We start from the raw sequence: 14,393 nt of genomic DNA, 5'->3' as shown, positions 1-14,393 counted from the left end.
CGAGTAGATGGTAGTTTTGATGAATCTACTTGTAAAATAGCAGTGATTTTATCTGTACAACCTATGGTGTATAAGCGTTTACTAAATATATCACCAAATTCAAAAAGTAATTTCAATGGCTTCGAACGAGTTGGAAGGTCTAAGTGGCTCAGCTCAAAATCATTTTCCGACAATTCCTGCCTGCGTAACTGTTTGATTTCCTCCATGCCTCTGATTTCTACGTCATTCGTGATTGTACCTACACGAGTGTTTTTGTTTAGAGCCACTTTTCGAGCGGTCAAGTTCGAAAGCATAATGGGAATCGTTTTATCTTTAGAGATGGAGCACACAGCTCTCTATGTACTTCTATAGCATCGTTCTGTAGTGTAGGTGTCAACATTATATCATCCCCTTCACTAGCCAAAATGTCTGTTTTCAAATACACTACCCTGGATTCGTGTGGCAAAAGTGTGATTTTCGTTACTAGTCGGGCGTACGCAGTGCCGTCTTAACGCATGGGCCCACCCGGGCACGGCCCGGGGGCCTCACAAAAATGAGATCCGGTTGAAATTTTCTAGGTAGAGCCTCCGAAAAAACCACTTGGCCCAGGGGCCCATGATACCGTTAAGACGGCCCTGGGCGTACTCTGTGGATAATGTGTTACAAGTTGGAGAATTGGCGTCTCGTATTTTAATTTTTGTATTACCAGCTTCTAATATGTCATTATCGAGGTTGAGTGTGAATTTGTGGGCCTTCAAAAGGTCATAGCCAATTATTGCTTGGTATTGTGTAGCCAAATCATTTCTGACTATAAAAAATGAATGAATAATGCATTTATTTCCCAAAGTGAGAGGTATTTTGAATGACCCCAAAATATCTAGTGGCTCTCCTGAAATGGATTAAACTCTGACGTCAGTGTTAGTTTTTTGGATCCGTGCATCATTTTTGATTTTGTGAAAAACAGAATACTGAAGTAATGAGACTAACGCGCCAGAATCAATCAAACTGGCTATTTTGCAGCCAGCAAATTTCACATCAGCAACAGGAAGGTAGAAATCATTTTCTTGTGAATCGAGAATCTGTGTGTTTATCGTTTTAACTTGTGTAATACATGTATCTTGTTGCTGCTCAGTAGATGTTGAAGTGGTATTCATGTTGGGGGAACGGACTCTAGCCGCTGAAGTAGAAGTACTTTCGTTCGTTCCCCTAATTAGTTTAAATTACCGGAATGAGATGTGTTGTTGTTCTGAAATCTTACTGATCTGCCTCTATTACTTCTTCGAGGATGTGGTGAATGATTGCGTGTATTAAAACATCCTCGATTAGAATGGAATGTCTGACAGAAATTTGGAGTGTGTGGTGCGTGTGACCGTTGGTTGAAACGACGCTCAGGATTATAAGTATAGCATTCTGAAGTTGTATGATTGTTTCGGCCACAGTTTCCGCAAAAATTCTGAGCATAATAAGGGTATCTATGACCTTCAAAATCATTGAGTGGAAATCTGTGTAAGATTGTTTCGTTGCAGCAAGTGCTTTGTGGACCACAATCTACGGTCCACGCCTGTGTGTGAGTATGTGGCTGTGGGGATTCATGAGTTGTGTAGGGGTTATTTTCAAAACGAAATTGTGTATTGGTTTCGTGCCTGGGCACGGAGTGCAATTGAAGATTTTCCACCTGCTTTTGGATTGCTGCAACTGTTTCATGAGTCTGTTTCGCATGACTCTATCAAGTTGACCATTTCCTTTCCGTGCTCCCTACATTGCAAATGGTTTTGTGTTGGGTTGTTGATTCATTAACTTGTAAAGTTTCAATGAAATTCACAGCATCTTGAAACGATTGGGGGTCTTTCACTAAAATAGAACTTTTGTATTTTTGTAGGAGACCTTCCAAGAATTTGGCTAGTCGTATTTGTTCGTAAAGGGATTTCACTTCGGGTTTACTGATATCGGCATTGCCGAAAATTTTTTGTGTATTTGTGGTACACGCTAAAATCTACGCTACCCGAGCAGCGTAGATTTTGACCCCTTCGTCGGAGGACATGCGACAATCCGAGAAAAGTTGCTGGCGTGTAGCAAGGCTTGTTTTGGTGGAGAAAAATCTAACTGTTTAAAGTTGTCATAATTCTGCTCATTTTCCAAATCAACATTGTTAATGATCTGTGTCAACGCATCTCCCCGAACTCTGGATTTTAACAACAATAATTTCTCTGATTCAGTACAATTTGCGGTTTTTGCGATTGCCTCTAACGTGTCAACAAAATATCGGGGAGTGACAGCGGACACACACGTTGTCAAAATGGGGAATTAATGCCTGGCACCCCGCTAACTTATTAAAATTGCTAGGATCTTCAGCCATAGTGCAATATATTCAAAAGATTTCACAAAATTATAAAATCAAAATTCAATGAAAGTAAATGTAGAAATACCCAAAAAAAAAAATTTCCATACAATAATAAATTTCAGTACAAACTTAATATTTCCTTTTTTCCTTTTAAATTATCATTATGACCATATCAATTTGGACATTCTCTCAAGAGTCATCATTTGTTCATGTTTTGACATTTTTATCTGAAGGTGATAAAAGGGGTAAATTTATGAATTAAGAACAGTATTCCAAAATAAAATTTGGAATAATACTGTAAGGGAATGGTCACGGTACCATTGTTATATCGAACCACTGGAAGAATATATATATATATGTAATTGTCTAGATTATCCCAGGCTCCTAGTGGTCCAATATACATTTAGAATAAAACGATGACTCATGAAAAGAAAGAATCAGTTAAATTTCAATAGCATTTAATATTTAATCAAATGATCATATGAAAAGAACGAGTTGTATTCACGCAAATAAAAAGTCAATTAAAAAAACCATTTCCACGATACCAAAATCTGCATAAATACATTGACGAAATACTATATGTTCAATTATAATAATTTTAACTTGATGTTGGAATAACTCTCTTTTAATCACTCTTTATACCTAATTTCGCCATCTGCCCCCTGTTAATTCCTCATAATTTAGGTTTTAATTAAACCTCCATAATTTACTTAAAATGTGGTAAGAATTTCTTTCCTACCTTTCCTCCATCCCTTTTGTCACGGATGATCGACGCTCCTGATGGGAATCGATTACAATGTCTAAAAAACAAGTTCTAAGTGCTACATCTTTTTTTCAACTTGATTTCTAGCTTGCACTAATCAATCTACTGTACTTTAATTTTCCAAAGATTCCAAAAAGTAAAGTTTTGAGGGGTACCAACCCCCTATTTCTAATTGGTAGTCCGGCTTCAAAGAAAGATCCTTCCATTGGGTGATGAGGATTACGTAGGTACAAATTAATATTATTATTGACATCATTGGTCAAGGTTCACTCCCTACGATCTTTCGAAGCATATGGGAGGAAGACGTTTTTTCAGTGGGGGGGGGGGGGGGTTTGTACAAAAAAAAAAAGAGACAAAAGGAAGCAAAACTTTGTACAAAAGGAAAAGAAAAAAAGAGAGGAAGCAAGAAAGTCAGAAAAGGCACATTAACCCCATGGAAGGGATGCGTGAAAATAGATGAAATAAAGCCATAAAGTCAATTGCCTGCAGGTGGCAATATAATGGTCAAGAGGTTTCACTATTATAGGGGAGAGAGAGAGAAAAGAGGAATACGGAGCGGCTGTTACGCAAACTTTGGAGGGGCCCCTTATTTAAGTAAGTGGCCATAAAATTAAGGAGTGTTGATGGAGGCGAAAAAGCATGTTTTGTACATTTAAATGGCCTAAGTCCCTTTTTCTCTTATATTATTATATTATATTGGGCTGGAAATTGGAACTCTCCCGCTTCATCTGATAGCGATGGCTATCGACGCCATAGCAGTATATGTATATTCACGATTGGCAAAAATAACCAGCCGAGTGGTTTTCCCAACAAATTCGGAAAACAGATGGCAGCACTTCTAGAAAACATGTAACAGCATTCCTCAGAAAAAGATTTCACGTTCGGTATGGAACACAGACGTGGCACATTCCTACATGAACCATTTCATTGGAAGTTGCTCAGGGGAATATGTACGAGTTGCATGTGCGGTTTTGCAGTCGGGGCTTCTGAGCAGGGTCGTAACTAGGATTTTTTTTGGTCAAGGGGGAGGGGCAAACGTAAATTATACTGGTCCCTTGACTGCAAACTCGCCCTAAAAAATTTGCTGCTTCATTAACATTGCCAACCGGAGCACTTGCCGCTGTCACTCCCATTCCCATTCACTTCCGACCCTGCTTCTGGCAGTTTCGAAGTTATGTAAATTCATAGTAAAATATTGTGTCGGCACATAGAAAAACGCCGCGTCATTTAGTTAATAACTTGCTCGTATGCTCGAGCATGCGCATAGATGCTCGCTCGCCTCAGCAGTGCAATAAGCCACACCAATATCTTCGATTGATACAGTATCCATAGGAGGTATTGACAAGACGTGTTAGGTCTATTTTCAGAGGGTACTTTCAATCAGCGGGAGAAGAAAAGGGGATGAAGGACGTATCGTTGAGGAGAATACAGGTTGATTGATGGCTTGGGGGAGGGGGGATCTCTCAGAACGAAATCTAGAATTACTAGCTTTCAAAAGACGCGTTAAATGTTTAGAAATTAAAACAGTAAATAAAGGCATTTTTTCATCAATATTTTAATTTTTTTACAAAATATTTCAATTTTTATACTCTTGGAAGACATACTCCGCTTCCCCGCGTAATCCTGTGAGAGGCCAGTTGAACCGCCTCCCACAGATCAACTCACTGAGCCTCTCTCCTTGATCGGTATATAAAGACTGGTACCGAACTAGGAGACTTTGGCTCACCTTACCTAATTTTACTGACAGAATGGGGGGAGGGTTTGTCAGACCTTACTTGCTCTTTTGCGGAGGGGGAGAGTTAAAACTGGCTGAAATTCCGCTTACGTAATACTTGAACAGCCCCCCTCCATCGAAATTTTGACGTTTTCAAAATTTATACAATCTTTATGTGTGGCATAAATTTCGAAAACGTTGAAATTGCGATGGGGCATAAGATCCCGCAACTGGCTTTCGACACGATTTTTACCCCGATAGTTGAAACTCCTTCCGAAGTCTTCCAGTGCGTGAATCAATTCGCCGCACCTCTGTAAGAGGGTGTCGAATAAGGGGGTGAGAAAAATAATAATTGAAGAAAAATTTAGAAAAAATGGTTTATCTGTTAACTTCGAACTATGAATGTATTGAATGGAATAATTTGCAGAAGAGGCTGTGTAATTTCTGATGCATTACGCCTAGCTGGGAATGCAAACAATGATTATGTATCAATTTATGAAGTGAAGGATTACAAAGCCCAGGGTAAAAGTTTAGTGACTGAATTGCTCGTGCTTATATAACTTACACCATATTACTTACGGCGCGTACAAATCTCAGAGTTTCCATTTTACTAATGCGGCTAATACACCGGAGTGATTCCCTGATGCAGTCTGCGACGCTGCAGCTGACCATTATCTTGTCATGAATCTCGTGTTGTCATTTCTGACCACAGGAATACTTCAGGGCTACACATCCACTCAGAATACACATTTTGGCATGTACGGATTCGTTGGAAATTCCGCAGATGAATGTGTACAAGGTGCGTGTACGGTTAAGTTGTAGTAGCTGACTACTATGGTGGCCTTCAAATGGAAAGCAGTATGTTGGTCAGATCTAGGCCATCAGTGCGTTCTTTCTCGCATAATCATATCCATTAATTTCCTTCTCTATGAAAAAGTGAATTAAAGTGAAACCGCTTTTTCTGCGGACACTGCCGGGACGAGAAAGAGGGAGTGAGAAAGCAGGTTCCTTCCGAAGCATTCAAAATGCTGACGCTCTTCTTTTGGTAATAAACGCACACATATAGCATACCGTTTATATTACAATGGAATTGTAGAAATACACACACTATATAGGATTCAAAAACGTGGAATATTTTACAACGTAGAATATTAATACACATATCATGATTTTACTTTTATCTTTAGAAAGAACTGAAGTTTGATTCGTTTCAAACACCTTTATCTACAAAAAAAATGCAGCTTTTATTTCTTCAAAAAATTATTTTTCCTCACTTATTCTCAACGACGTCTCTTTTTAATGCAGTGCATTTTCTCTTCCGATCATTAAATTGCAGTGACAACTCCCCCATTATGATTTCACGGTGAGTACGCATCCAGAAGCATCATTACTCTTTTTCCTTTTAAAGATATACGTCAAAGATTGCTATAGCTGGCCACATCGGAAGAACATGGCCGTGACGCTTACTGAGCTCTGGCTCCGGGAAGAAGTGAATACAGTAAAATCCCTCCCAACGGACACCCCGCTTTTACGTCCAAATAATAATTTACTCGTGTATAACAAAATCATGCATTTCAAACTCCTGATTAACGGTCACCCCCATTTTATGGATGAATTTTTTTGTCCCGCCGTTGTCCGCAAGAGAGAGGTCTTACTGCATTACTTTTTTTACTCTATAAATTTGCTGGTAAGGGAGTCGTTGAAAATTCTAACTTGGGGGGCCTGTAAATGAACGCTTTGGAAAAATATAGGATCATATGAACTAAATATAGGACAATATGAACTAAATATAGGATCATATGAACTAAATCTAGGATCATATGAACTAAATCTAGGATCATATGAACTAAATCTAGGATCATATGAACTAAATATAGCATCATATGAACTAAATATGAACTAAATATTGGATCATATGAACTAAATATGAACTAAATATTGGATCATATGAACTAAATATGAACTAAATATTGGATCATATGAACTAAATATTGGATCATATGAACTAAATATTGGATCATATGAACTAAATATTGGATCATATGAACTAAATATGAACTAAATATTGGATCATATGAACTAAATATTGGATCATATGAACTAAACATTGGATCATATGAACTAAATATGAACTAAATATTGGATCATATGAACTAAACATTGGATCATATGAACTAAATATGAACTAAATATTGGATCATATGAACTAAATATTGGATCATATGAACTAAACATTGGATCATATGAACTAAATATTCGGATCATATGAACTAAATATTCGGATCATATGAACTAAATATAGGATCATATGAACTAATAGCATCTCGTCTGAACATAACACATGAATTGAATGTAAAACGTTAATGCCCTCCCCCTCCTCACTATGTTATGACTATTCTACTTTAAGATAAATAAATGTATTGTGTTTACATTGAAAATTGGAATTTTGCGAATAAATCCGTAAATCTGTTACGGACCTTTCCCCCCCCCCCGCCCCAAAAAAAAAATGTTGAGAACATTTATTTGTTTTATATATGTGCCGTATTTCCTTGCATATAATCCACAGATGATAATTTCATTAATCTGAAAAAAAGAAAAAAAATGCAATCGTATAGTCTGCAGCGTCGTATAGTGTTATATAAACGCGCTCAGATACAAATTTCATTCACTAATAGAATGAAAGTGTCATATGTGCGTCATTTGGTCACAGCTTATTGGCAACAATGCAAAGCGTGAGCTCGGAAATGCACGCGCTGTTCGGTTCGGTACTGGATTCCTGTTCTGGCGGCCATTGTAGTCGGTCGCATTTCTCTGTGGCTTTGTGTTAATGTTTGTAGAATAAAGCTTATTATGCTATTGTGGGAATCAGAATGCTCCTTCACTCTGACCTGTATAAATTCTCTAGAGAGAGACATTTGTTACACAGTCAAAGAAATTGTTGGTGAAGGTTTTTATAATTAAATGTCAATTTTTCTACTCGCATCTAGATGCCACATCTCCGTACCTTTCGAAACTCGTTTGTACAAATTAATTTTTAAATCATTTGTTTCTATTCAACCTGTCCGGAAAAAAAGGAACAGATAATGCGCATGCGGTGTATAAATTGCATTCACGAATTCAGATGTTTTTACTGTATAACACGTGGATTATACGCAGGAAAATACTTTACTGTCCCCCATTAGGGCAGCGAGATAAATAAAAATTGATTGGTTGATTAAAGTATTCATAGAAATTAACGAGTAGTTGCGAAAATCAAACCGAACCTTCATTTAAATAGACCTTGATGTCTCGTTGTCGCGCGTTTTTGGGTCAGCAATTTTCTATGCAACTTTTTCTTTTTCACTTGTAAACAATCACGTTTTCAGTTCAAAATCAAAAACTGTTGTGTCTTATTCATATAACAGCAATCAGCCAGCCCGACATACGTGATTCAAGTAGGAGTGAACCTGCCAGAAGAAGGGGTCTTACTTTCGATTTTGGAAATGGTGGTAAGTCAGCAAAAGAAAAAAAAAAGAAGCAGAGTTTCGATATGTTTGCCACATTGCACATCACAACACTGATCGGCCTCATATTTCAGCATGCGCAATTTAAAGCAGCACCTCAGCAATATACATACAAACATACGTACTTAGTACAGCGGATGTCCACTTTTAACCTTATTTAATACCCAAGAGGTATATTTTGTATAGTTCCAATTACAAAAATATTCCAAACGTTAAGAAAAGTAATATTTTTGTAAATGGTAAGAAAAAAATTTACATTCTTATTTTGTACTTGGGTCCTATGAATTATGTCGAGTAAATCAATGTCCATGCAATTATTCGTGAAAAAAATTCTTTTACGACCAAAACTAACCGTTAAAAGAATGTTTTTGTTGTTTAACTGCAATTGCGTGAAAATCGCGTGTTTATACTAGATATAACTTAAGGACTTGAAGACCGTAAAAATTTCAAGACTGTTTTTCAATATAAATGGCTTCTAACATGATGTGAGACCTAAAACATTTGAAACATTTTTCGATTGAAAGTTACCTCTAATGATTAATAAATTAAGTTACCGCTAATATTACTGAAACTTACTTCTAATAAATTGACAACTAGACAAGGATAACAGTGGACACCCTGCATACGGAAAATTACAATGAAAATTTTATCGATTTGGATGCTTAATTTTAGATTTCGCTTTGTTCACATAGCACTTTGCTTGCTCATAGAATTTGTGCTTTGCAACAAGTTATTTTTCTTCCACCGTCAATATGGGACTGCATTTACACAATACTATGCTATTTTTTCACTCCAGATGAATTCGCAGTTTGAAAAATCATCCTTTTGCACAGCGTTCGTTATTTGAGAATCTGATAATTATGTGGGGCTGCACTCTGATTTTGTTACTACTGTTTTTCGTTTCTCCACATAATATTATGAAAGCTTAGTTGTGACTGAACTGGTTATACTTAATGTCATCACTATACTATCAATGCGATCTCCTTTACGATATTGTTTCATCCAGTTCATTTTATCGTACTATGAGATAAGATGATCAACCACTTTCTTGTCCTGGTACGAAGACATTGAGGTTCAACCCGGAAAAAAAAACCCACTCGTGAAGATGAATAATGATTCGAAGGTAGGTTTTCCAGTATTTTTATTTTTTTCTATTTACATTGGAGTTTGGCCACCGTATTTTCATGCGCGTAATACGTTCAAGAACATCAGAATTTGTTAATGTGAATTAGCTGCAACTTTTTTTTCTATCGGTTGGAAATTATATTCTGATAATCAATTTGTAAAAATCCATTTTTGAAAGATTTATAGATGACATTTTTTTTTTTTAAAGAAGAAAAATCTACACTATATCACAAAAAACTTCAATAGTCCATGTAAACTTGAAGAGACTCTTCCATTCCTTAAGATTTAATTTACGTGAATGTGAAATTTGTGTATGCGGACATACGATGACATTTCTTCTCAGTGAAATACGATGCCCGTTAGCCCAAGAGAATCTTGTTCCCTACCGGACGACCGCGAAAAGCAACACTGATCAATTTCTTGTTAGTTGGGAAAGTTCGATGTTTGTGATAGTTTAATGCTTTCAATAGCACTCAATTCAACTGCATTGATGTTGTGTACTGAACCGGTGATTACGCACAATCACAAATCGTCTCGGTAAGTTTGATTAATTTACCTTTACATTTACCACTTTCTACCGGTGATTATACTCCATTATTAAGTGATGCTGGTAAACTTGATAAGTGCGGAAAAAATCATATGGAAATATCACTTTAGCAAACACTTCAATATCAATTCAACAAACTTTCAGTTTTTCACGTAAGTGATGCATGCATTTACGTATTTTGCCATAAAAATGAATTGAAATGAAGAAGCTACAACAGAGAAATAATTTATGTCTTGTAATGTTGTTTTTCATATTCAGATGTGACAAAATACGCAAACATAACCAATGTAATCTCAATGGGCGGTACATGCTATTTAAACGGGCAGGGCGAATCGCCGTGTACAGTGAACGGGGGGGGGGGGGGGTTTCTTTCTCCATTCTTTTCTTTCAAACCACGGGTGACTCCAGTCCATCGCCATGTGCTGGGACCATGCAATTTACTGTCGAGTGAGATTTGCCGGACGTATGCATGTGTACTTAACAGTCGGAGTACGTATCTAGTGTTATGCGTGGCGTTTCAGTGCAGTCATCTATTTTTCAAACTTTGGGGAAGTATAATAGTTAAATATTTGTACCTTTGAAGGGCTTCTGCTCACTGTGGTGAGACTTTTTTAACAGGGAGATCGGCTCGCATTAAGGTCTCGAAGTTGAGAACCATACTTGTAGAAAATCAATTTCAGCCAACCACCAGTGAGCTGTCGGCGGAGGGGGGGGGGGGGTATAACACGGGTTCTCACGAAGTGAGCCGTTCACTGTGACCACACGATTGCACAGCGGCGGGGGGTGCTTTCTGTATCCACCTATGCATGATCGATGGAAGCTGTCATCCAATAAACTCCTCACCCAGACAGACGCTCGCCGCTTTGTCTCAATGAAGACATTTTAGCAGGTGGTCGAATAGGATCTGGGCAACGCTGGAAGCTGTGCGTGTATATGTAGTGAACCTAACATGAAGTTTGTTTCTGTATGATGTTTGTTATGTATAGTGCTGCCATCTGCCGTCAATTTTTCCAACTAATGGCTCCGATTATAACATGCTACGGGGTGGACAGTTTGAATCTGGTCTTTTTCCAGGCTCTTTCCCGAATGCATGATATCCAAATTGCAAGGAGAGCTGTATACACTCCACAGTGCAATACAGTCATGTTTATCAATTAACACGTCAATAAGTGGCTCAAAGCGGAACTTCTACTGAATTGGTACATGTTGGAATGTGCGTGCACGCGTTGTGAATTTATCAGCTCCGAAAAGCTGAAGAACCGCTACGATGCAAAGGTCACGTCTCACGACTTCAAGGAAAAAGACCTGTGGAACCCGAAGCGTCGGATAGGACTTTGCCTGAAACTCCAGACATCTTGGGAGGACCCTACAGAGTAGTGAAGAAACTGAACGATGTCGTAATTCGAATTCAAAAGACTCCATCGTCAAAGTGCAAGGTGGTCCACCTCAACAGACTGGCTCCTTATCACAGTGAATGACAAAGTGCGACCCAATGACTTGAAGATTGAATTGTCGGGACGACCAATTTTAAAGGACGGGGCAGTGCTACGAAAATTATGTAAATAGTGATTGTGTTTTATTATTTTTATTTTTCACCGGTAAATAATCGATAACGCACTTTTTTTGTAAACCCCTCGAAATATCGCCGAGGTGGAACGTTTGGCGACAGCTCCGGTGTTATGCCAAAGAAGAAGTGTGAGGATGATCCGAGAAGATAGTAGAAAAATCTAGAAGGTCTCTCTCCTGGCCTTTAAAAGGTGGCACGGTTTTTCAAGAACTATGAAAGAGATTTGTAAAATTTTATTCTGAAGACGAGACCTCTCTTTGTCTCTGTTATTCATAGGTCATTCCTGCTAGCGTTTTTCATTAAACTCGTGGATTGCAGCTGATTCTGTGACGTCCTACATTTTGTTTCATCCTCTGCTCATTTCAAGGACTTGTGCGGGACATTATCCGGAACAATGCAATTAGTAATGCTGTGCCATTTTGATGCATTAAAAGGGCCGTCGGCGTGTCGAATTTGCGGGAGTCGCACAACACTTTTTAAGACCTATGATTTCATATATTTCGAAAGGAAAACTTCGTCATCCAAAAGGTATACACAATTACAGAATTTACAGAAATGCTGAAAAAATTTTAGAATAATTGAAAAAGGTAATTTTTCACTGGTCAATTCAAATTGATGAAACTTGATAGTTTGTGGTGTCTCACGCAGACGACCCCCCCAAGAGTCGGGTCAACGACCTCGAGCGTGTCACGTGATCCCGGGTACTGGAGACGACCGTCTGGAAAACAGCAGAGCAGAGAGTCACTGCACACGAAAGCGTGAGGTTCGAAAATTTCTATGTCTGCCTTCCTTTTCATTAACCAAGATAATCATGTTTGTGTCGTCGTAATAAATGTTTATTAAGAAGCTGTGGCTCTGTGTGGTGACTCCGCAGTGGTGACCAGCGACGTTTAGGAACATTTACCATCAAAAAAAGTCCATCTTCATTGAAGATTTAATCTCATGCAGGGGCCTCAAACAGGCCCCTGAAGAACAGGCCCCTCTCGCCCACGCATCATCGTCTGCTCTTCTTCTCTCCTGGTGTGTGACCTCCTCCTCTCTCGTCTTCTCTTCTTTTTTTCTCTCTCTCCCGTTGGAGCTGAGCGATGGCGGAAGAAAATGCTCAAGTTTCGAGGATTGGACTTCGATTACCTCCGTTTTGGAAATCCAATGTCCAACTATGGATTCAACAGTGCAACAGTGCTTTTCAACTCAGTGGAATCACTAACGATGATACGAAGTATGCAGCCTTGGTCTCTTCCTTGGACGGAGAATGCTTGTCTTTCGTCTCGGATCTGATATTAAATCCTCCGGCAATCAACCGCTATCAAGCCTTGTCGGATCGCCTCATAAAGGAGTTCGCCGCGACGGAACATCAAAAAGTCAAGGAACTTTTGAACGAGCTACAGCTGGGTGATCAAAAGCCAAGTCAACTGCTGCGAAAGATGAAAGAACTCTCCGGCAACAAAGTCACTGACGAGTTCTTGCTCACCTTGTGGATGCAACGCTTACCGCAAAATATTCAAGCAGTGTTATCGGTTTCCAGTGAGCCATTAGATCAACTTGCTGTCCTAGCCGACAAAGTGGTTGAAATCACTACCCAAAATTATGTGTGTCGAATCCAGCCATCATCATCATCATCATCGCAAATGCAGTCGACTCCAGATCGAACCGATTCGACATCAGCCATCGAAACGCTCACCAAACAAGTGGCAGAGCTAACGGCAACGGTGAATCGACTCTCTAGAGGGAGATATCGTAGTAACTCCCAACAGCGACGAGCTAGGCGTTCAACATCTCGTTCAAGTCAAGCACGGGATATCTGCTTCTATCACAACAAGTTCGGTGAGAAAGCCCGCTACTGCCGTCAGCCCTGTAAATTCCAGAAAAAAAACGACGACCTTCCATCATCGCTGGTATGATGGAATCGGGCAACAAATCCAGCAGGCTCTTCGTGATCGACAGAGTTACGGGTGACCATTTCCTTGTTGACTCTGGCAGTGAAGTTTCTGTTATCCCACCTAAAAAAAATTCGTCAGCACTACATCCAAGTTTCCATTTGTTCGCCGCTAACAACAGTAAGATTCTTGCTTATGGTTCCACGGTGAAGAAACTGGATTTAGGTCTCCGGAAACCTTTTTCCTGGACATTTCTCGTAGCTGACGTCACTTCACCAATACTTGGAGCTGATTTTCTCAGCAACTTCAACCTAATCGTTGATGTGCGAAACCGACGACTCATCGATTCGCAAACATCATTACGGGTACTCGGATCGATCAAGCCTACAACACAACCTTCCGTCACTACCATTGGAGATTCTGAATACAGTGCTATATTTCAAGAATTCCCAGATGTCTTCAACCCTTCACAGATCGGTAAAACAGTGAAACATGTGACGCGACACCATATCATCACTCGAGGACCACCGGTGGCTTCCAAACCTCGCCGTCTCAATCCAAAAATTCAACAACAGGTGAAAACCGAGTTTGAATTCCTTTTGGAACAAGGGATTATCCGGCCCTCCAAAAGCCCTTGGAGCTCACCGTTACATATTGTGCCCAAGGCAGATGGTACTGTACGTCCTGTCGGTGATTATCGTCGTCTAAATAGTGTTACGGAATTTGATTCTTACCCGATACCCCATATTCAAGACTTTTCACAAGAATTGCACGGTAAGTCTATTTTTTCTAGACTAGACATCTTCAAGGCATATCATCAAATTAGCATTGCCGAAGAAGATATACCGAAAACCGCAATCACAACCCCTTGGGGTTTATTCGAGTATACAAGATTGAGCTTCGGTCTCGTAAATGCCGCTCAAACTTTTATGCGGTTCATGCATGAAGTATTACGAGGTTTACCATTCTGCTATGTA

The 14,393-nt window shown here is 39.1% G+C and overlaps 1 protein-coding gene across 3 annotated transcripts in view; it reads left to right on the top strand.

Moving 5' to 3' along the window:
- The window catches only part of LOC149086498 (voltage-gated inwardly rectifying potassium channel KCNH2-like), a 327,715-nt gene that overhangs the window by 138,786 nt on the left and 174,536 nt on the right, over positions 1-14,393 (top strand). For 2 of the 3 annotated variants that reach the window (XM_089255949.1, XM_089255948.1), the window contains exon 6: positions 8,202-8,285. The exons of the other annotated variant lie outside the window; for it this stretch is intronic. In XM_089255949.1, the coding sequence (XP_089112075.1) occupies positions 8,202-8,285 (84 nt within the window). The remainder of the gene's footprint in view (positions 1-8,201; positions 8,286-14,393) is intronic. 3 annotated transcript variants of the gene reach the window in all.

Source organism: Pholcus phalangioides, unplaced genomic scaffold (assembly GCF_987345545.1).
Source record: "Pholcus phalangioides strain wild (caught in Gottingen) unplaced genomic scaffold, Ppha-v1.0 ptg000004l_1, whole genome shotgun sequence".
NCBI classification, from domain to species: domain Eukaryota; kingdom Metazoa; phylum Arthropoda; class Arachnida; order Araneae; family Pholcidae; genus Pholcus; species Pholcus phalangioides.
The sequence above is the reverse complement of the archived record's forward strand: the minus strand, read 5'-3'. Positions and strand labels throughout refer to the sequence as shown.